General features: G+C 46.5%; 1 protein-coding gene across 6 annotated transcripts in view; it reads left to right on the forward strand.

The window, feature by feature from the left end:
- RERE (arginine-glutamic acid dipeptide repeats) overlaps window positions 1–21,939 on the forward strand; it is a 275,789-nt gene that overhangs the window by 242,853 nt on the left and 10,997 nt on the right. For 4 of the 6 annotated variants that reach the window (XM_087702075.1, XM_087702078.1, XM_087702076.1 and 1 more), the window contains 5 exons: window positions 15,703–15,865; window positions 16,867–16,959; window positions 17,958–18,157; window positions 20,221–20,385; window positions 21,647–21,760. In XM_087702075.1, the coding sequence (XP_087558201.1) occupies window positions 15,703–15,865; window positions 16,867–16,959; window positions 17,958–18,157; window positions 20,221–20,385; window positions 21,647–21,760 (735 nt within the window). The remainder of the gene's footprint in view (window positions 1–15,702; window positions 15,866–16,866; window positions 16,960–17,957; window positions 18,158–20,220; window positions 20,386–21,646; window positions 21,761–21,939) is intronic. The other 2 variants (XM_087702077.1, XM_087702079.1) reach the window with 1 other exon arrangement.

Below are 21,939 nucleotides of genomic sequence, written 5' to 3' on the forward strand. Positions count from 1 at the left end.
GCTTTTAGAGGATTGCTGTTTCTGGGGTATCACAAAGGTTGTATTTTTCCAGCTTTCCCTGTGCAAATAAGTAAAACAAGGATATCTTGCCATAAATGCCATTTTAAAATATTGTATTTTGTCCTTCCAGTTCATTTCTTTGTTCCAAACAACCCTCTTTATTGTGTAGTTTCTGAAATGTGTGTGTGTGTGTGTGTGTGTGTGTGTGTGTGTGTGTGTGTGTTGAAATTAGCCAAGCTCAATTGTGCCGCTGGGGAAGATGTGGCTTTTGAGGGTCCATGATGCTCTCCGAGCTTGGTTGTTTTCTTCTGGACGTTTCATTACCCAACTAGGTAACATCATCAGTGCTAGGAGGAGGAGGAGGATCGTGGGGTCCTTGGTGCTCTCTGAGCTTGGTTGTTTTCTTGCAGACCTTCATTGCCCAACTAGAAAGCACCATCAGCAGGAAGAATGTGGGTCCGTGTTGTCCTCTCAGCTTGCTGGTTTTCTTCCGGACGTTTCATTACCCAACTAGTTAACATCATCAGTGCTGATAGGGAGTAAGGTTTGCTCTCCATTTACAGAGATGTGGCTTCTTTTTTGATGTCTGTTATTTAAAAAAAAAAATTTCGTGCTGAGAATCCTGGGGTGTTTTCAAGCTGCATATTGGGGTGCTCTTCTCTTGCCCTCGTTTTTTATTACTATTTTATTTCCTCTTGTCACAATATGGTAAAAAAAAAAATAAGACTACTGATTTTTTCTTTAATAGTGGAAAATCATTTAAAAATGGATGTGTACAGAAGATCCCTAAAAATATTAGCATAAGTGAGGGGTTTTTCCCCCCAACTTATAGCAGATTGTTGGCAAACTCTTCAATTATTTTCCCAAGTCATCTTGCCTTGGCACGAAAGCATGTTTTTGGCACAACGTACTGGAGTCAGAGAGTAAATACATTGTCGTCGTTTGAGCTGAAATCAGTCAATTTTTGCTTACTGGGCATGAGCTTTTAGCATTAGCAAAATTAAATAGTTTTTACAGGCAGTTGCAACGTGACTAAGCCCTGGTCAAAGCAGGCAGGAAGGAAAGAGTGGGAGTGGAATTAAAGATGGTAGGGGGGGGGGGGCTCATTGAAAATAAATGACCACTGAGCTTTGAATTTTAGTTTAGAGATTTGGGGTCCCACAAACTAAATACCGTACTTTTCGGATTATAAGACGCACCCGACTATAAGATGCACCTAAATTTAGAAGAGGAAAAGAACAAAGAGTTTTGGCCTCTGCGCGCCTCATTTTTGGCCTCTTTTGGGGGTCTTCTTTCAGCCTTTTTTCTACCCATTTTCGAGGCTTTCTTCAGCCCTTTTTAGATGCTTTTTGGTCCATTTTGGTGGATTTTTCAGCCTGTTTTTTCCCTGCTTTTTTTGGCCTGTTTTCAAGGCTTTTTTGGCCCATTTTTCCACAAAAAGGGGGCCCAAAAAGCCTCAAAAACTGACTGAAGAAAAGCCCCGAAAAAGGCAAAAATGGGCCCGAAAATGGGGTACGCGGAGGTCAAAAAAAGGCTGGCAGGTGGGCAGGGGCAGTATTTGGTCTATAAGACCCACAGACCTTTTCACCCCCTTTTGGGAGACAAAAAAAGTGCATCTTATATAGTCCGAAAAAATACGGTAGCTCAGGATCTTCAACCATCAAGATGGACTTCCCAGTCGTGTTCCTGCCGTTTCCCCAATGACTGTTTTGAAAAGGTGGACTCTCTCCTGCACTAAAATTTCCCCCAAAGAATAAGGAGAAACTGTGCCAGGAAAAAAAAATGGAGACACACAGCGCACAAGCATGGAGATGAATCCTTGATCCCCTCCCAACATGGCACAGAGAAAAAGACAGCGGGGGGGGGGCATTTCCGCAGGGCACCCCCTTCCTTCAGATGACAGTCGTGGTGTGAAGAAGGCTTCCATGTTGTTCCGCTAGCACCTGCCGATCTTTTGTACCTGCCACTCAGTTGAGCTTCATCCCGTTAGTAATAATTACTTGCAACGATCTTGAAGGCAGACTCTTGACACCGTTCTTCTCTGCCGGAGATGCCCGTGGCAGGCTGGCTAGACAGACAAAATGACTGTTTGTGAGCAGCCCCCAGTCGTTGTGTGTGCGTTAACTAAAGCCCTTGGCTTAGGTAACAGATCTTCACGAGGATTTTATTTGAGGTCACCTCTCTCTTCCGATGACTTCCTTTCTGCTCTCCTTGACAAGGGAATCTCAGCTTTTTGTCCAAAAGTTGGTCTTCTCTTGAGTGACCCAAATCTCGTGTTCCGATACCTAAGGGGCTGCCGCAAAGAAGAGGTGGGTGGGTGGGTGGGGGGTTTCAACCTGTTTTCCAAAGCAGTAGAAGACGCAAGACGAGAAACAATGGATGGAAACTAACCAAGGAGAGGAGCAACCTAGTAAGAAGAAATTTCCCGACGGTGAGAAGCATGATATCCCACTTCGAAGGAAAATCCAGAAGCTGCACATTGGCTCAGCTGAAGGCCAGGTCTTCTTCACCAGTGGTTCTCCAGATGTCTAATGAAGAAGCTCAAGGTCTGTTTCTGGACCGATCCCCCGACTCAGGATCGCGGCTTTCGAGGTCTCCTCCCCCATCACGAAGGGATCCACTTTCTAAATGCTGATCCGGCACCCGCTTTTAGCTACTAAGGGGTTACTACACATGAGGCCGGCTTCCATTTCAATCCCAGGATAATATCCAACACCGCAATCGGAGGTGGGGGGGATGGCGGGGAGAGAGGCGAAGTAAATAAAGCCGAAGATGAGATATATTCCGGCTTCTTTTCTTTTCTTTTCTTTTTTTAATACCGGTAACTAAATTGTGGCGCAGTTGCCATAGCTACCCTCCATCCCAGCTTTTCCGGAGAAGAGCCCCTTAGATGAGGTCACGTGAGATGCTCCGGCAGAAGGTTGGAAGGGCAGGCGGATTCCAATTTTACAACAATTTGCCATAATAGGGGGAAGAGATGAGAAGACAGTCGGCTGGAGGAAAAAGAGAAAAAAAAAAGGAGAATTTTTGTGTTGCAACAAAGGAGGCAGCCCGTCAGCCTGGGCTTGCTGGTTGACACCGTGTGACTCTTGATGATGAGCGAAAATATCACATCAAGCCTTGAAGCAAAACGGGGACGGGGTTAGGGTGTGTGTGTGTGTGTCTTCTAACAACCCCGATGACATCCACAAACAAGGAGCAAGGAGCATTAGCCCGTTTCTGAAACAATAATAAAGTGGGTTTCCAACCCCTCTGCGCAGACAAAACAAGCTTTTTCACCCAAATCACAATCCTCCTTGGGTTTCTTCAGTTGATGTTGACTCCCATCTTATCTCGAGAAGGCCTCCTCTTATCTCCTATCTTTGAAGTCTTGGCAGTGGGGATGCGTGGGAAACCAGGACTTCTCCAAGGCTGAACTTCAAAAGACCTTTTATGTTGTCTTCCAAGATAGCGTACAGGAGGAGGAGGACACCACGCCTCCGAAGGGTTCATGCTTGCCTTCTTTCGGTTTCATGTCTTGGCTAAGGATGGGAGTGGATCCAGATGGAAGAGGTCAAGGACAATGCAAGGAGAATAACAGAGTTGGAAGTGACCTTGGAGGTCTTCTAGCCCAACCCCCTGCTTAGGCAGGAAACCCTACATGACTTCAGACAAATGGCAGTCCAACATCTTCTTCAAAACTTCCAGTGTTGAAGCATTCACAATTTCTGGAGGCAAGTTGTTCCACTGATTAATTGTTCTCACTGTCAAGAAATTCCTCCTCAGTTCTAAGTTGCTTCTCTCCTTGATTTGTTTCCATCCATTGCTCCTTCTCCTGCCTTCAGGTGCTTTGGAGAATAGCTTGACTCCATCTTCTTTGAGGCAGCCCCTGAGATATTGGAAGACTGCTATCATGTCTCCCCTAATCCTTCTTTTCATTAAACTAGACAAAACCCAATTCCTTCAATATTCTTCATATCTTCATTTAGTCTCCAGTCCCCTAATCCTCTTTCTTGCTCTTCTCTGCACTCTTTCTAGAGTCTCAGCATCTTTTTTTACATCATGGCGACTAAAACTGAATGCCGTATTCCAAGTGTGGCCTTCCCAAGGCCTTATAAAGTGGTATTAACACTTCACGTGATCTTGATTCCATCCCTCTGTTTATGCAGTTGGAGGGGACCTTGGAGATCTTCTAGTCCAACCCCCTGCTCAAGCAGGAAACATATACCATTTCAGACCAATGATTGTCCAATCTCTTCTTAAAAGCCCCCAGTGATGGAGCATCAACATACTTCCAGAGGCAAGTTGTTCCACTGGTTAATTGTTCTAGTCCACATGGATAAGCAGTGCAAAGTATGCAGCGAAAAAGGTTCTTTTCCGCTAAAGATGGTGAGAGTTGATTTTGGCACCGTTTGCAGGAGCAGAACGCATTGGGGGGGGGTGTCCTTGTTGCTGTCTGAGCTTGGTGGTTTTCTTGCAGATGGTTTTGTTACCAAACTAGGTAACATCATCAGTTGCTGGTAAGGAATGGGGTTTGCTCTCAGTTTATATTCTAGTGGCTTGCCCTGGCATGGCCTTAAGAGGTGCTTTGGTTGAGCTTTTTAATGTTTGGCTTATTTGTGAATTCCTTGATTGGGGTATTTAACAAATTAACAGAGTTGGAAGGGACCTTGTAGGTCATCTAGTCCAACCCCCCAGCCGAAACAGGAGCCCCCACGCCATTTCTGACAGATGGCAGCCCAGTCTCTTCTTGAAAGCTTCCAAGGATGAAGCTCCCACAACTTCTGTTCCATGGGTTGATTGCTCTCACTGTCAGAAAATTTCTCCTTATTTCCAGGTTGAATCTCTCCTTGTTCAGTTTCCCTCCATTATTCCTCGTCTGGCCTTTGGGAGCTTTGGAAAATAGCTTGACCCCCTCCTCTCTGTGGCAACCCCTCGAATATTTGGAAGACTCCGTCACTAAGCATTGCAGTCATTAAATAAGTCACTCCTTATTTTAAAACCTCTCTTCCCCCCCCCCCCAGCAGTCGTTAAGGAAACCCAGGTACCCCCACTGACTTTTGCTTGTGAGGGTCTCAGGAATGGTCGTAAATGCAAGGACTGGTCACGAGTCTCTCTTTTTTTTAACGTCGTCGTAGTGTCATTAAATGGTCATTAAGCAAAGAGGATTACCTGCATGTGATGTTAGCAGGCTGAACTACCAACCTCAGGGTCCTTTAACGATGGAGGCAGGTTTTTTTTTTAATTGATTCTTTTTATTAATTACATTTATTAGTGCCTAATGAACATTGTGTCGTCTGGGTATTCAGTTTGCATAACAATGCATATTACATGTCTTAATCTCCACCCTTTTCCCCAACCATTGATAAAACAGATTCCATGCTTGATAATATTCCGTATCTTCTTTCTATTTAATTCTCAATGTCCATTTCAATGCACACTCAAAAAAAAATAAGTCAGGTTTAAATGCTACATGCTTTCCTATCATGTTTTCCAGCCTTTTGTTTATGTTCCCTTCTCCCAGTTTTTTTTCGCTTTACCACACATCCTCCACATATGTGCCCATTTTGTGAGGCAGTTTTAAGTTACATACCGTGTTGTTCGCAGTATAAGACGCACCAAGATTTTGAAGAGGTAAATTTAAAAAAAAATAATAATAATGCACTCTGCAGACCTCCCAAACCCTCTGCATGCCACATTTTTTGTGAAAAACGGGGCATGCAGAGAGTTTGAGAGGCCTGCAAAGCGCTCTTAGGGACTGGAGGGGCAAAAATGAGCAAAAAACGGTCCAGTTTTTGCAAAAATGGGGGCGTTTTTTGTCCCCAAAAAGGGCACGCATAGCCTTTAGGAAGCTTGCAGAGTGCACCTAGAGCTGGGGGGAGGCGGAAGGGGCAAAAGCAAGCAAAAACGGCTCGTTTTTGCCCTCCCCAGCCCCCAGGAGCACTTTGCAAGCCTCCCAAACCCTCTGCACGTCCATTTTTGTGAAGGGAGCGGGGTTTCGGTAGGCCAAAAATGCTGTATTCAGTGTATAAGACGCACCCAGATTTTCACTCTCTTTTGGGGGGGGGGGAGTGTGTCTTATACTCCGAAAAATGCGGTATATATATTTAAGTTATGACAGCTGGAATATGCCCTGGTGACAGAGTTAGTATTCAGCCGGTTCGGATCGGTTTGCCCGAACCAGTAGCGGAAATCACAGGTGGGCCCACCCAGCCTGGGTCTATGCCGACCTAGGCACATTTTTTGAGGCCAGGCGCGTGCGCAGAAGGCACAAGAGGGATCAAAGCACATGCGCAGAAGGTTGGGGGCATGTGTGGAAGGGGCGCGTGAAGCACAACTGTTGGATAACAAAATGTGAAACCCACCGCTGCTGCCTGGTGATAGGAGGCTAGCTCTCCTGCGCAGAAAACCGATCGGGGTGGGGGTGGTCTGCTAAAGATTTACGCCCCATTTCACATCGAAGCGCGGTGAGGCTTTCCGAAAAGAGCAAGAAGAAGAAAAACTGCCACTGATTTACAACTTAGAATAAGTGTTTATTATGACAAGTGTAATCTAGTTTTAATTAGCAAGGTGCCTCGCAGTATATTGCTCACCGCTCTGGCAGCAATTCCTCTCCCTCCCCTTCTATAATGAATCTCTCTTTTTCCCCCCTCCCTCCCAATAACTTTACAGCTGTGATGGTGAACGTTTGGCACACGTTCCCAAAGTGGCACGCGGAGGCATGCCCCCTGGCCCACGCGACATCGCCTGTTCCTTTTCCGGGTTTCTGGGGGGAGAAGAATTCGCTGGCCTTTGTGCAGGCAGCAGTGCCCGAAACCGGAAAAGCTGGTTTTCTGTTTTCCAGCGGGAGCATGCATGCCGGCCAGCTGATCGGCGCATGCGTGGCAGTAACTGGAAGACTTTCCAATCGGCGCACACATGCACGCCGGAAACCAGAAATATGTTTTCCGTTCACGTGCATGCCCCCTCGGCAACTCCTCTTCCTGGTCACAGCCCAGACGAGCGCCCGTAGTGTGTCTGGGCACACGAAGTGCTTCCTTTTGGCACTTGTTGGAGAAAAGGTTTGCCATCACTGGAATAGAATAGAATAGAAAATATGGAATGGAATGGAATTAATGGAATAGAATAGAATTAATAGAATAGAATAAGGAATGGAATAGAATAGAATACAATTAATGGAATGGAATAGAATAGAATTAATGGAATAGAATAAAATGGAATATAATAATAAAATATAGAATATAGTATAGAATAAGGAATAGGATAGAATAGAATTAATGGAATAGAATAGAATTAATAGAATAGAATAGGGAATGGAATAGAATAGAATTAATGAAATAGAATAGAATGAATGGAATGGAATTATTGGAATAGAATAGAATGGAATAGAATAATAAAATATAGAATATAGAATAGAATAGAATAGGGAATAGAATAGATGGAATGGAATAGAATCAAATAGAATTAATAGAATAGAATAGGGAATGGAACAGAATAGAATTAATAGAATAGAATAGGGAATAGAATAGAATAGAATTAATGGAATAGAATAGAATGGAATATAATAATAAAATATAGAATATAGTGTAGAATAGAATTAATGGAATAGAATGGAATGGAATAGAATAATAAAATATAGAATATAGAATAGAATGGAATAGAATATAGAATAGAATAGAATTCTTTATTGGCCAAGTGTCATTGGACACACAAGGAATTGGTCTTTGGTGCATAAGCTCTCAGGGAAAATAAAAAAAAATATTCCTCAAGAATCATAAGAGAGAACACTTAGTGATAGTCATAGGATACTAAATAAGCAGTCGAAATCCTACTAGGAAAGTAAATCAAACAATCTAAATCGTAGAGATACAGGCAACAAGGTTATGGTCATAAAGTGGCAGGAGATAGGTACGAGGGAAGGATGAGAAGAATAGTAATACAGTCTTAATAAATGGTTTGACAGTGTTGTGGGAATTTAGTTGTTTTAGCAGAGCTATGGCATTTCGGGGGGGGGGGTGCTGTCCTTGTGTCTAGTTGTTCTGGTGTGCAACGTTCTTACAGCTTTGTTTTTAGTGCCGCTGAATTATAAAGACATAGGATGCCAACAAAAGCCTTAAGACACAATTAGAGGGGACACACCATGGAGGGAGAGCTTACAAGCTGCCCCCTGCTTTTTTAACGGTGTGTGTGTGTGTGTGTGTGTGTGTGTGTGTGTGTGTGTGTGTGACGAACTAAAATGCCCCTTTTAAATTAACGAGTCACAAACCGATCACATCGTCCCGTGCTCCCGGCTGCCAGAGAGAAGGCAGTTCTCCAAAATAAATGTCTCATTTTCCCCAACTCTATTATGCTAGATAACCCCATTGCTCCAAAAGAAGAGGGGAGGGGAGAAATAAAATTGAACTAAGCTCCCCCCCCCCTCCCGACAGCCATTAGCTTCCCTCCAAGAAAAAGAAGAGAGGGGGAAAGCATTTTCTTTTAACAGCCCCCCCCCCTCACCTCTTCCCTTCTCCAAATGGATTTCCCTCCATCCTCTGTCATTCAATTATCACCTTGGGAAACACAGAGAGAGAGAGAGATAACAGATGATCCATCCCTTTTTAAAACAGCCCTGCCGTCTTTCCTCTCCGCTTCTGCCCCCCCCCCTCTACCCATCATTAAATGTAACACTGCCAGCCTACATTATATAGGCTGACCCTGATGAGCTGCCACTTCGATGCCGGGCGCCGAGATAATAAGATTGCACAAGCCAGGCAGATAGAGAGAGAGGGGGGAAAAAAAACATTTACCTTCCTAAGACAAGAATCAAAATCCCTCCCTTTGCAAACCTGGGTTTGGGGTTTGGCCAGCATTGCTTAATCTGGAAACCCATGAAGAGAAGAGAAGAGAATGCAGAAGAGAATAGAACAGAACAAAACAGAATAGGGTAGAATAGAAAATAGAATAGAATATGGAATAGAATAGAAAATATAGAATAGAATATAGTAGAATAGAATAGATTAGAAATAGAATACGGAATAGAATATAGAATGGACAGAATAGATTATAGAATAGACAGAATATAGAGTAGAATACTGAACAGAACAGGATGGAATAGAAAATAGAACAGAAAATATAGAATAGAATAGAAAGAGAAATTAGAATAGAACAGAAATAAGAGTAGAATAGAATGTAGAATAGAATAGAATTCTTTATTGGCCAAGTGTGATTGGACACAGAAGTGATTTGTCTTTGGTGCAGATGCTCTCAGTGTAAAAAAAATAAAATAGATTCATCAAGAATAATAAAACACAGTGATACTAAATAAGCAATCAAAATCCTACTAGAAAACTATATAAAACCGTATAAATTGTAAAGACCAAATTGTATAACCAAGCAACATGGTTATAAGTCATAAGTAGGAGGAGACAGGTACTAGGAAGGATGAGAAGTAGAATAGTAATACAGTCTTAGTAAATAGTTTGACAGTGTTGTGGGGATTAGTTGTTTAGCAGAGTGACAACATGCGGGAGGGGGGGGGGACTGTCCTTGTGTCTAGTTGTTCTGGTGTTCAGTGCCCCATAGCGCCATTTTAGCAAAGCAAAAGGAAAAGACATCCCAATTAGCCAATTAGGAGGGTGGAGAAGAAGAAAAAATAGGAGCATTTTGCAAATTCTTTGCAGAGAATATGAGCCGTTCGATGTTAAAAGTCACCGCTGTGAGATGGGGGGAAACTCTACTTTCAGTACATTTTCAGAAGGTGACAAAAGTTTAGCCTCTCATTTAAATTGCCCGGTTTGAATTCAACCAACATCCGGGGAAATTCTGTTCTGACCTCGTCTTCCTCAGCAGCACGAAGTCTGAGTCCTTGTCCCAATAAAACCTCTTTTATTTAATTTACAGTCAGTTCCTCTCCAGCAAAGTCCTGGCCCACATTCTCTCAAGATAGTCCACAACTACCAACCTTTATTAGGTTTGGAGAGTGGCCAGGCCAATATTTTTCAAATGCAGCAATACTTGGCAAGAATGCAGGAATGAACTAATTGTCTCCTGCAAACTCCACTCCCCTTTTGCTCCTCTTTTATTCCCTATGGGAGGGGCCATTCACCGTCCACCTGTGGCTTTACTCCCAAGTTGACCCTTGTTCCTTAGCTGTTCCCTTCATCTGGCAACTCACACCGGGAACAGGCTCCAGCTGTTCTTCTGCCTCCCTGATGTCTGACTCTGAAGGAAGCTGATAACTGGCATATGGCCCTGGCCCCCTCTCTGCCTCCGACACAGAGCCCTCATCAGAGCCTTCCCCAGACTCCAGGACTGGCCCATCTTCCTCCCCAACCTCCTCACTCTCCGAATCTGCTGCCAGCTCCACTGGCCGGCCACCACAAATTCAGCCCTATGCCTGCCAGTAATTGTTGGACTCATCATTGTCCATCGAGCTGAAAAGATCCCAGATTCGCCGCTTGAAAAATCTGTGACGCAATGTATGCCGATTGAGATTGGAACAAACCTTGTTTACTTAGCATTGCCTGCTAAGGACAGCAAGCTGGATGGTCGATGCCCTGTTTTTATCTTCTCAATGTATCTTTGGTGCTTCTAAACTGCTTTAAAAAAAATCCCTGTTCTGGTTTGCATTAGTCATTCTTTCTCTTCTCCCTTCCTGTCATATGGCTGGTCTTTTTCTGGCTTCTGGTTTGTGTGTAAATATAGCACGGCCTGCAGCTAATTTTAGCAAAAAAATGTTCCAAAACCTTCTTTTGCTCCAAGTTCAGGCATGTAATACTTCATTCTGGCGTTAGGGGGCAGTCTCGTCCACAAAGCCCAGCACCTTTCTTTCCCAAACAGCCTAAAATTACCTTTATTTGAGCTGAAAATCCATATTTTCATCCATGTCTGCAAGGAAAATCGGTATTTATTTATTTACTTCTTCGTTTGAATGTTGAAAGCCTCTGGAGTGAGTGTTGCTGGAAGGGGATTTATCCTGCGCTGTCCAGACTCACTTCTGGGGAGATGGGCAGCCAGGTAAATTTGAGAAATAATTAAATAGAAACAAAAGTAATAGGAAATTAATGCTAGCTTGCTGGGAAATAAGGCAAGCCTCATCCCAGCACATCCTTACTTAAAAACTTTTGATAAAAACTTGTCCCGATGAAAGCGGTGTGCAGCGGCAGCCAAAAAAGCCAATGCAATCCTAAATTGCATTAAGAGTGGGATACAATCAAAATCAAGGGAGATACTAATACCACTCTGTAAAGCCTTAGTAAGGTTACACCTAGAATACCGCATCCAGTTTTGGTCACCACACTATAAAAAAGATGTTGAGAATCTAGAAAGAGTGCAGAGAAGAGCAACCAGGATGATTAGGGGACTGGAGGCTAAAATATATGAAGAATGATTGCAGAAAGTGGGTATGGCTAGTCTAGTGAAGGACCAGGGGAGACAGGAGAGCATCTTCCAATATTTAAGGGTCTGCCACAGAGAGGAGGGGGTCAAGCTATTTTCCAAAGCACCTGAAGGCCAGACAAGGAATAATAATGGATGGAAACTGACCAAGGAGAGATTCAACGTAGAAATAAGGAGGAATTTTCTGACAGCGAGAGCAATCAATCAAAAGAAGAGGTTGCCTTCAGAGGTTGTGGGAGCTCCATCCCTGGAGGCTTTCAAGAAGAGACTGGACTGCCATTTGTCAGAAATGGTATAGGGTCTCCTGCTTGGGCAGGGGGTTGGGCTAGATGACGTACAAGGTCCCTTCCAACTTTTGTTAATTTGTAATCTGAAAGGATACCACCTGTGGTGTACAGCCAACAGGCAAAACACATCACTAGGTGTTTCTCAACCTTGGATGGACTTCTAGTCCCAGAATTCCCCTAGCCAGCCAGCATTAAAAGCTGGTTTGGCTTCCGATCACGTCTTTACGTTAAAAGAGAATCGCCTGAGATACAGATATTTAGAGGAGCACCCAAAAATGCCCTTTTTCCCCTCCTCAAGAGCCAACTGGACTTTTGTTTTCCCCTTGAAGACAGTTTCCTTCTCCCCCAAGAAGCTTTTTCAGCTTTGACTGAAGGATGGAGAACGGAAGGATTTATATTCCATTCTCCACCCATCTGTCGGAACTGAGGAAGCGTCTCGAATGAGAAGCAAAACATCTTCAAGGGGGGAAAAAAATAGAAAGTCCAGTTGCCTCTTGGGAGGGGGGGAAAAAAAGCACCTTTGGGACATGGACATTTTAGGTCTTGTTGGGGGCCCAAGGGAGATCATCCAGACAAACGGAGAGCCAGCGGTTGGCTTCTGTGCTGCCAAAGAAAAGAACCCCCCACTGGCTAATTTACAAAGCAGCCCCTTTTGTACCCCCCCCCCCGCCTCCTTTTGATCCACTAGTGTTGATGATTCGGGCTGCAATGCGTTGCTTTTGTCCCCTGGATTTATGCCCTGTGTTTGTGTTTGATTGATGTTCCCTCGGCTTGACTCCCCCCCCCCCCCCCCCCCCCCCGTCCACCGCTTCCCGAAAACTTCCTTGATGGTTCCTTTGTCTGCACGGAAGGCCCCTTACCACCCAGGCACCCTATAATCCCCCCGGATTTGCTCTATTCTAACATTTAATTCCTTAGCCAGACACAATCGCCATTAACGGAGCAGGGAGCGGCGTTTGTGCCTGGTTGGGCCCAAGGCAGAGTCTTCAAACCTGCCTCTTCCCGGCTTGTCTCCGGTTGGTTCAGCGGGACCGTAGGCATTTCGGAGGAACAAGGAGCCCGCCATCGGCCTAACGTTCATGTTGGCCTCTTGAAGACCTACTACGCGAATCCAAGTAATTCCTGCAGTGCGTTTACCAAACCACTCTACTGGCAGCATGACTTGAGTTGGATTTTAGGAAGATCTCCAAGGTCCCTTCCAACTGCATGAATAGAAGGATAGAATCCAGATCACGTGAAGTTTTGATACCACTTCATAAGCCTTGGTAAGGCCACACTTGGAATACAGTTTTGGTCGCCACGATGTAGAAAAGATGTTGAGACTCTAGAAAGAGTGCAGAGAAGACCAACAAAGAGGATTAGGGGACTGGAGGCCAAAACATATGAAGAACGGTTGCAGGAACTGGGTATGTCTAGTTTAATAAAAAGAAGGACTAGGGGAGACATGATAGCAGTCTTCCAATATCTCAGGGGTTGCCCCAAAGAAGAGGGAGTCAAGCTATTCTCCAAGGCACCTGAGGGCAGGACAAGAAGCAATGGGTGGAAACTAATCAAGGAGAGAAGCAACCTAGAACTGAGGAGGAATTTCCTGACAGTGAGAACAATTAATCAGTGGAACAACTTGCCTCCAGAAGTTGTGAATGCTCCAACACTGGAAGTTTTCAAGAAGATGTTGGATAACCATTTGGCTGAAGTGGTGTAGGGTTTCCTGCCCGAGCAAGGGGTTGGACTAGAAGACCTCCAAGGTCCCTTCCAACTCTGTTATTCTATTCTATTCTATTTTCACAATTGTGCTAAGAAACTTGTTTGTCCTTAACCATGATTTGTGCCTGTGTAAGAGCTTACATTAACTAATCCGTTTATGTCGTGGATCTATGAATGTTAGCTACCCAGAGGAGACCTAGGCTGGCAGTTGGGGGTTGAGGTTTGCAGAGATGGTTAGATCATTCAGAGGGGGGTGGGGAATGAGAGAAAGACATAGAGAAAGACAGAGAAAGACAGAAAGAAAGCCAGAGAAGAAAGAGAGAGAGAAAAGACAGAGACAGAGAGAAAGAAAGGCAGAGAGAAAGAAAGAGAGAAAGGCAGAAAGAGAGAGAAAAGACAGAGAGAAAGAGAGAAAGGCAGAGAGAGAAAAGACAGAGAGAAAGAGAGAGAAAGGCAGAGAGAGAAAAGACAGAGAAAGGCAGAGAGAGAAAAGACAGAGAGAAAGAAAGACAGAGAGAGAGAGAAAGGCAGAAAGAGAGAAAAGACAGACACACACAGAGAGAAAGACAGACAAAGACGGAAAGAGAAAGAGCACAGAGAGAGAAAGACAGAAAGACACACACAGAAAAAGAGAAAGAGAGACAGAGGGGGGGAGAGACTCACATACACACCCTCTTGTGGCCAATTGGAGGTAGTGCTCCTTCAGACTTGTCAGCTTCTGAGAAGCCAGTTAGGAACACGCACAAACACACAAGGAGTTGAAATCCACCCACCGGGTTTTAAAACTCCAGATTACACCTGCGCTCTCGTTTAATCCGATATTCTGAACATGAGCCAAGATTCATTACGCTGCGGGGCTTACTGCCGATTTCTCCCGTTGGGTCCCTTTGATTGCCCTAATTATCCGAACCTCTCCGCGTACGTGAAGATGTCAAAAATGAATAAATGAAATAGATAAGACTTCTTCCGGCTCGAGTATTGTGGGAAGAGCTTTGAGTAGGAGATGGTAGAAGTAGATTTTTTTTCCCCAATCCCATGTGACCAGCTGCCGCACCTTCCCTTTCCCCTTCCCCTCTTTTAATTATCTTAATTTTAGGTGTTTTTAACTCTTTTAATTCATGTAAAGAATTAAACTTGAGAGACAGGAGGTTCCTTTTTCTCGCGATGGGAATGCCAGTAGTTCAAATTGATGGGATACGAGCCAAAGGATGTTTTTTTTTTTAGGAAGCCCCTGGACTTTTTCTTTCTTTTCTTTTCTTTCTTTTGAATCCTTCCGTTCCCCACCATCCAGTCAGAGCTGAAGAATCTCCTTGGATGAGAAGTGAAACATTTTCAAAGGAAGGGAAAAAAACCCCGAAAGTCCAGTGGCCTCCTTTAAAAAAAAAAGGACCTTTGGGACAACCATGACTTGGAGGACTTTGGAATCTTTGCAGACTTTCAGTGGATCTGGGAATGCAACTTTGAAAAGGAGAAAAGACTCCTTGACTCTCCTCCAAGGCCGAGATGTCAAACCCGATTTCATTGAGGGCTGCATCAGGGTTGCGTTTGAACTTGAGGGGGCAGAGAAGCAGAGTCTGGGTCCCGGCAAAAGCCCTTTTATTCATACGACTGTGAATTCCTTTCATTCACAGTCAGCCAAGCTTTAGCAAACAGTCTTTCTGAGGAATGTTTATCCACACGCAACTTATCTCGCTTGGATATCTGCCAGGTAACTAGTTTCCAAACGCAGGGCAAGGCAAAACTTGGCACAGAGTCTCTTACAGTCACAAACAGAACTTTCCACTCTTGAAATGACCGAAGGAATGAATTGTTTCCTGCAAAAGCCCCCTCCCCATTCGCTCCTCTTCTGTTTCCTACAGGAGGGGCCAATCGCCTCCAAGGTGTGGCTTTACTCCCAAGTCAACCCTGCTTTCTTAGTTGTTCTCATCTTCTGGTGGCTCTGGGCATGCACACACTGGGAACAGGCTCCAGTTGTTCTTCTGCCTCGTTGCCTAGCTCCCTCTCTGCCTCCGACGCAGAGCCCTCATCTGAGCTTCCCTCAGCCCCCAGGACTGGCCCATGTCCCTCCCCAACCGGCTCACTGTCCAACTCCACTGCCAAGCTCCATTTTCAGCTGCAATGGCCTCCTGCAACCTTCTCCAAGCAAAAATGGAGCTTGGGAGAGCCGGGGGCCAGATCCAAGCACCCCGCGGGCCAGACCCGGGCCTTGAGTTTGACACCCCTGCTCCAAGTCATTAGGAATTGATTTTGCAAAATTTGTTTTTTTGGGGTTTGTTTTTTTCCTGTTTCCTCCCAAGGGTTTTCCTTAGCTTTCCCGGCTGACCTGGCCATTCCGCTCCTTCTCTCTTCCCAGGGAGAGTTGATCACCTTCTATTACTATTGGAAGAAAACCCCAGAAGCTGCCAGTTCCCGGGCTCACCGCAGGCATCGGCGACAGGCCGTCTTTCGAAGAATTAAGACCCGGACAGCTTCCACTCCGGTTAACACCCCCTCCAGGCCCCCTTCCAGCGAATTCTGTAAGTAGGAAGCTGAAAACATGGGGTGGGGGGTGTTGTCGATCTCTGTTTTAGAGGCATGGGGGTCAAACAGAAAATCGTGGTTTTCTCCAGTTCGGGCTGCAACCGGCTGTGAAACATTCTGTGCTTTTTCTCCTTGCCCCCCGAAAAAGGAGAAGGGAGATAAATACCCTGACTCGGTTTTTCTTTTTTGTTCTCTCTGTCTGTCTTTCTTTCACTCTCCCTCTCTCTCCCTCCCTTTCTCTCTCCTCTCCCTCTCTCTCCCTTTCTCTCTCCCTTTCTCTCTCCTCTACCTCTCTCCCTTTCTCTCCATCCCATTTTCTCCCGCCTTTCTCTCCATCTCTCCCCTCCTTTCTCTCTCCCTCTTTCTCTCTCTCTCCTCCTTCTCTTTCTCTCCCTCCCACTTGCTCTCTCCTCCTTTCTCCCTTCCTCTTTCTCTCCTCCCTCTCTCTCTCCTTTTCTCTCCCACTTGCTCTCTCTTCCTTTCTCCCTCCCTTTATCTCCTCCCCCCCCTCTCTCTCCCTTTCTCTCTCCTCTCCCTCTCTCTCTCCCCTTCTCTCTCTCCCACTTGCTCTCTCCTCCTTTCTCTCTCTCCTCTCCCTCTCTCTCTCCCCTTTCTCCTCTCCCTCTCTCACTCCCGTTCTTTCCCTCCCACTTGCTCTCTCTCCCTCTACTCCTTTCTCCCTCTCTCTCCCTCCCTCTTTCTCTCTCCCTCTCTCTCTCCTCCTTTCTCTCCCCCATTTCTCTCCTCTCCATCCCTCTTTCTCTCCCCCTCTCCCTTTCTTTCTTGCCCTCTTTCTCCCCCTCCCTCTCCCTCTTTCTCCTTTCTCTCTCCCTGTCCCCTTTGATTCTTGATAGATTAGCTTTATTGATTAGCCTATATAGGCCATATCAAAACACAAGGTTCAAACACGCATTGCCAATAAAAGCCTACGAACCAACAGAGTAGAGCAAAAGCTCCTTTGAATCTATTACCCTCTCCCCTTCTTAATTCCTCCTAGTGGACTTGAGTTCGGCCAGCGAAGATGATTTCGACAGCGAGGACAGCGAACAGGAGCTGAAGGGCTATGCGTGTCGTCACTGCTTCACCACCAGTACGTATTTTTTACCGGGGGGAGGGGGGGCTGTCCTGTGAGCCTCCCCTGGGTAGACCAGACTGGAAACAAACACTGCTTTATTGTTGGCTACATCCGCCAATATTTATTGGCTACATCAACAGAATCTTGCAAGGCGCGAAAGTACGAACCTCCTACCGTCTCTTTTACAGCCTGAAAAGTTGGGGAGATCCCCCTTCTGAGCCTCTTTTGTCCTCCGCCCATTGTCCAGCTGAGGGCTATGCCGCCTCTTATCTGACAGTTCTCCCCTCTGCTTGGAAAGCCTATGCTCCTAGTCCTCGGTGAGGTTCTTCTGCTGAGCCTCCTCGGCCAGATCCAATTTGAACGGAGCTGTTTTGCCAATTCTTTCTCCTGGTGGCTGCTTAGCTCCAGCAACTGCTTCCTGTGGGGGCCCTAAGGACCCTGGGGTGGAAAGGGGAGGAGTGACAAGTAGAAGCTGGCAAGGCGTCCCTCGATGTGAGTGACATTGGTTTTGCCACACCCACCCAGTCACATGGCCACCTAGCCACACCCACCCAGCCAGTCATTAGGCAGGTCATATTAGTGGTCCTTGAGGTCTGAAATAGATTTATTAGGCCTGTCATATTGGCACATCCGGGGAAACCTGACTCTTAACACCCTCCCCCCCCCTCGGGTTCCCCCCTAGTTACAAGTAGAATTTTATTTCCCCTCCTCATGTAGTTCGTCACATGGTCCAATCGAGTCCCAGTCCAAAGGCCGCTTGGTCTCTCCGATCCCGCCTCTTTACTTGCACCTGGTGGGGAAAACTCCTGGTTCTCAGAAGGAAGAATTTTATTTTGGCTACAATCTCCCAGCTATCTCTTCCTCCCCCCTTCACTGTGCGGCAGCCCTGAAAGTGCCAGGAGGGAGGGAAATGGTTCCAGGGCTGACACTCCCCGTTTAAATCTGCGATTCATTCCTCCGGGGTTGATGGCATCAATTTCCCCTCTCCCCCCCCCCCCCCAATTTTTTAACAGCCTCCAAGGACTGGCACCACGGTGGACGGGAAAACATCCTTCTCTGCACGGACTGTCGGATCCACTTCAAGAAGTACGGCGAGCTCCCGCCCATCGAGAAGCCGGTGGATCCCCCGCCCTTTATGTTCAAGCCAGTCAAAGAGGAAGATGAGGGTCTCAGTGGGAAGCATAGCATGAGGACGAGAAGGAGCCGTGGCTCGGTAAGTCCACTTTTGACAGAGTTTGTTGCGGCGATCAAATCCAGAAAGGACACCCAGGTGACTGATTCAGCAGGATTCATTAACTTCTCTTTATATACATACCGTATTTTTCAGAGTACAAGACGAACCTTTTTCCCCCAAAAAAGAGGGTGAAAATTTGGGTGCATCTTATACACCAAATGTATACACCCACCCTCACCAGAGGCCAAAAACACGAGGCATGGAGGCAGCGATGGCCTGTGGCAATCCCTGCAGCCTGGAACAGCCGATTGGGGGTATTCCAGCAGTCCGATCTACCGGCCAATCAGCTGTGCTGATGAATCAGGCTGCAATAAGTGCTGAAGCTGACCTGGTTGGTCGGAGTTTGCAGCAGCAATCACATTCAGAAAGCAGAGTGACTGATTCAGCAAGATTCAAAATAATAATAATAATATACAATACATTACCAAAAGCAGGTTTTCCAAGGTAGCAGTAAATACAAGCAAAACACAAAGTTTCACTTTCAGTTCTCAGCTCAGCCTGGCTCCTTCCTGTCTCCTTGTTGCTCACACAGTAAATTTCCAAATAGTCCAAATAGCCCTCATTGGCTGACTTAGTTGCCATTCCTATTCATTGGCTGACCTTGTTACCAGGTGTCAGCTGAATACCATGGATGCTGGTAGGCAGAGACAGAATTTTTCTTCTCCTTTATTTTCCTTCCTGAAAACTAAGGTGCATCTTATACTCCGGAGCGTCTTATACTCTGAAAAATCTGATAATAACATATCAAGTAATCTATACAATACCCAGAGTGGTTCTTCCAATATGGTAGGGAGGAGAGATTGTAAGTAGGTACCAACACAGGCAGAGTGTGATTTCAGTTTCAGTTCTCAGCACAGCACTCAGAGCTAAGCCACGCCCAGGCTCCTTGCTGTCTGAATCAGCAAACGGCCCCCCATTGGCTGACCTGGTTGCTAAGCCTATTCATTGCCTGACCTTGTTACCATGTCCTATTCCAGCCAGTCCCCAATGGCTGAGCTGTTGCCATTGTCTATCCCAGTTCATGAACTAGATACACTACATCACAACTTTTGTGATAAAAGTAACAGAATAACAGAGTTGGAAGAGACTTTGGAGTGTGGCTACCGAATGCAAAGAGGAAACATGCCAGCAGTTTGGGAAGTGGCGTTCAGGCTGGCCACGCCCACCCACTCGGCCACACCCACCCAATCAGCCAAACCCGCCCACCCCCGAGGTCAACTGCAGCCCTCTTGTGGCCCTCAAATGAATTTGAGTTTGACACCCCTGACATTGAACATTGAATAATAGAATTGGAAGGGACCTTGGAGGTCTTCTAGTCCAACCTCCTACTCAAACAGGAAACGTATACCCTTTCAGACAAACGGTTGTCCGATCTCTTCTGAAAAACCTTCAGGGATGGAGCACCCACAGCTTCTGGAGGCAAGTCGTTCCACCGGTTAATTATTCTCACGGTCAAAAAATCTCTTCTTGATTCTAGATTGGTTCTCTCCTTGGTTACTTTCCATCCACTGCTTCTTGCCCTGCCTTCAGGTGTTTTGGAAAATAGGTTGATGTGGGTCTCAGCCCCTTGTCGCAGGCCCTCAAATATTGGAATATTGCTATCATATCCCCCCCCCCCCCAGTCCTTCTTTTCATGATGTTGAGCGGGTGGACAAAGCAAGAGAATGGTCCCAATGCACATTATCCTTTCCTAGGACTTCGCTGCTTTACTAAGGACTTGGGAACTTTGAGGTTCTCCAGGGAGCATTGGGGTGGCAGTGTGGCTTCCTTCCTGAATGCTGAGGGATGGAAGAAGTCCGACGGGTGCATCCTGGGGTTGGACCTAGCATGGTGGAAACCATGGAACTGAGTTGGCGATTCCTGTCTTCTCCCAAAGGGACCTGGTCAGGACCCCACTAAGTTTGGATTCAATTGTCCTTGATGGAGACCCAACAATCGCTTGACCAACACGAGATGGCTTTGGGAGAGAACGAGGGAGAGTTGCCTGTCAAGGCCGGGCCTCCCGGAAGCAGCCTTTGACCTTATCTTTCTCTTTTCACCAGCAGATGTCTACGCTCCGCAGTGGTCGTAAAAAGCAACCCACCAGCCCAGACGGGAGGACCTCGCCCATCAACGAGGACATCCGATCCAGCGGCCGCAACTCTCCCAGCGCGGCCAGCACGTCTAGTAATGACAGCAAGGCAGATTCAGTCAAGAAATCCACCAAAGTACGTTGCGATGAGAGTTTGGGCGTTCCTCCCCGGGTAAAGGGTCGTAGCAGGCTGAGACAGAAGTCGAGCGCGGCTGATGGAGCTGGCCCTTCCCTTCCGAACCCTCCCGCAGAGTTCCTCATCTTGCCAGCTTCCAGTTAATCCCCTAGCTGGGATTAGGAGTCTTCCCATGTCATCCTTTGGGTGTCAGGATCCCAAGCAATGACCCCGTTTCAAACAGAACTCCCAAGGCTGATTCTCAATTTTGGAGACATCCCCTTGGCACTAGCTGGTGGAAAGCCAAATCTGAGATTTCCCCCGCTTTCTACCTTATTAAAACCGAAAGTTTCACTTTTCCCAAAAAATAATAAGTCACGTTGTCCAATCCAGGGCACTGGCTGGTTGCCTGGCAACTCCTTCTTCCACCTCCAGCCAGTTGGCAGTTAGGATGTCCTTGACCCAGGAGTGGATTAGTTTGTTTTAGTTACAACTCCCCCACCCCCCTTCAGCTCCAAGTTGTGTCAAGCCTGAAGCCACATGAAAGAAACCCCAATGGAAAACTACAGAAGGAGGAGGAACACCCCACAGCTAGGTCAGACATTCTCCCCTTCTTCCCCTCTGCTGACCTTCCATTGGGGAAGCCTGTTGGAAAGCCAATCTCTCAACCCATCAATGGTGGTGCTTCACTTGAAGCCTCCCATCTCCGTCCATCTCTCCGCTCCGTGTTTTATCTGCTGACCTTCCAATGGGGAAGCCTGTTGGAAAGCCAACCTCTCAACCTATCAGTGGTGATGCTTCACTTGAAGCCTCCCATCTGTGTCCATCTCTCCGCTCTGTGTTCCATCCACCGACCTTCCAATGGGGAAGCCTGTTGGAAAGCCAATCTCTCAACCCATCAATGGTGGTGCTTCACTTGAAGCTTCCATCTCTCCGCTCCGTGTTCCATCCTCCAACCTTCCAATGGGGAAGCCTGTTGGAAAGCCAACCTCTCAACTCGTCAGTGGTGGTGCTTCACTTGAAGCCCTCCATCTCCACTCTGTGTTCCATCCGCCAACCTTCCAATGGGGAAGCCTGTTGGAAAACCAACCTCTCAACCCATCAGTGGTGGTGCTTCACTTGAAGCCTCCCATCTCCGTCCATCTCTCCGCTCCTTGTTCCTTCCGCCACTTCAGGAAATCCCTTTGTGTTATTTGGCCCCGAGTGTGAAGCCTTTAGGAGGCCACTAGCCATGATCCTTCCCTTTAAACCATGTTGCTTTTTTCCCCCTCTTCCGTGACAGAAGATTAAAGAAGAGGCTTCTTCTCCTCTCAAGAGCTCCAAGAGGCAGCGAGAAAAGGCGGCGTCCGACAGCGAGGAGCCTGACCGCATCAATGCCAAGAAAACCAAAACCCAGGTGAGTTCCTTGGAGAAGAAGCCGCTGGCGCTAGGTTGGGTGGGTGGGTGGAAGCCCATCTTGAAACCAGAGTTAGGGGAGGCCTTGGGTTTCAGATCCGGCCCCACGGTGGTCTTCCGAAGGGCACCAGGGTGGTTGGCTTGTCCTCCAGGGGTGGCATGATCTGATGGAAGCCGTGA

This window comes from Thamnophis sirtalis, unplaced genomic scaffold (assembly GCF_051295495.1).
Source record: "Thamnophis sirtalis isolate CommonGarterSnake01/CBP01778 unplaced genomic scaffold, rThaSir2_p1.2 scaffold_15, whole genome shotgun sequence".
Taxonomy (NCBI): domain Eukaryota; kingdom Metazoa; phylum Chordata; class Lepidosauria; order Squamata; family Natricidae; genus Thamnophis; species Thamnophis sirtalis.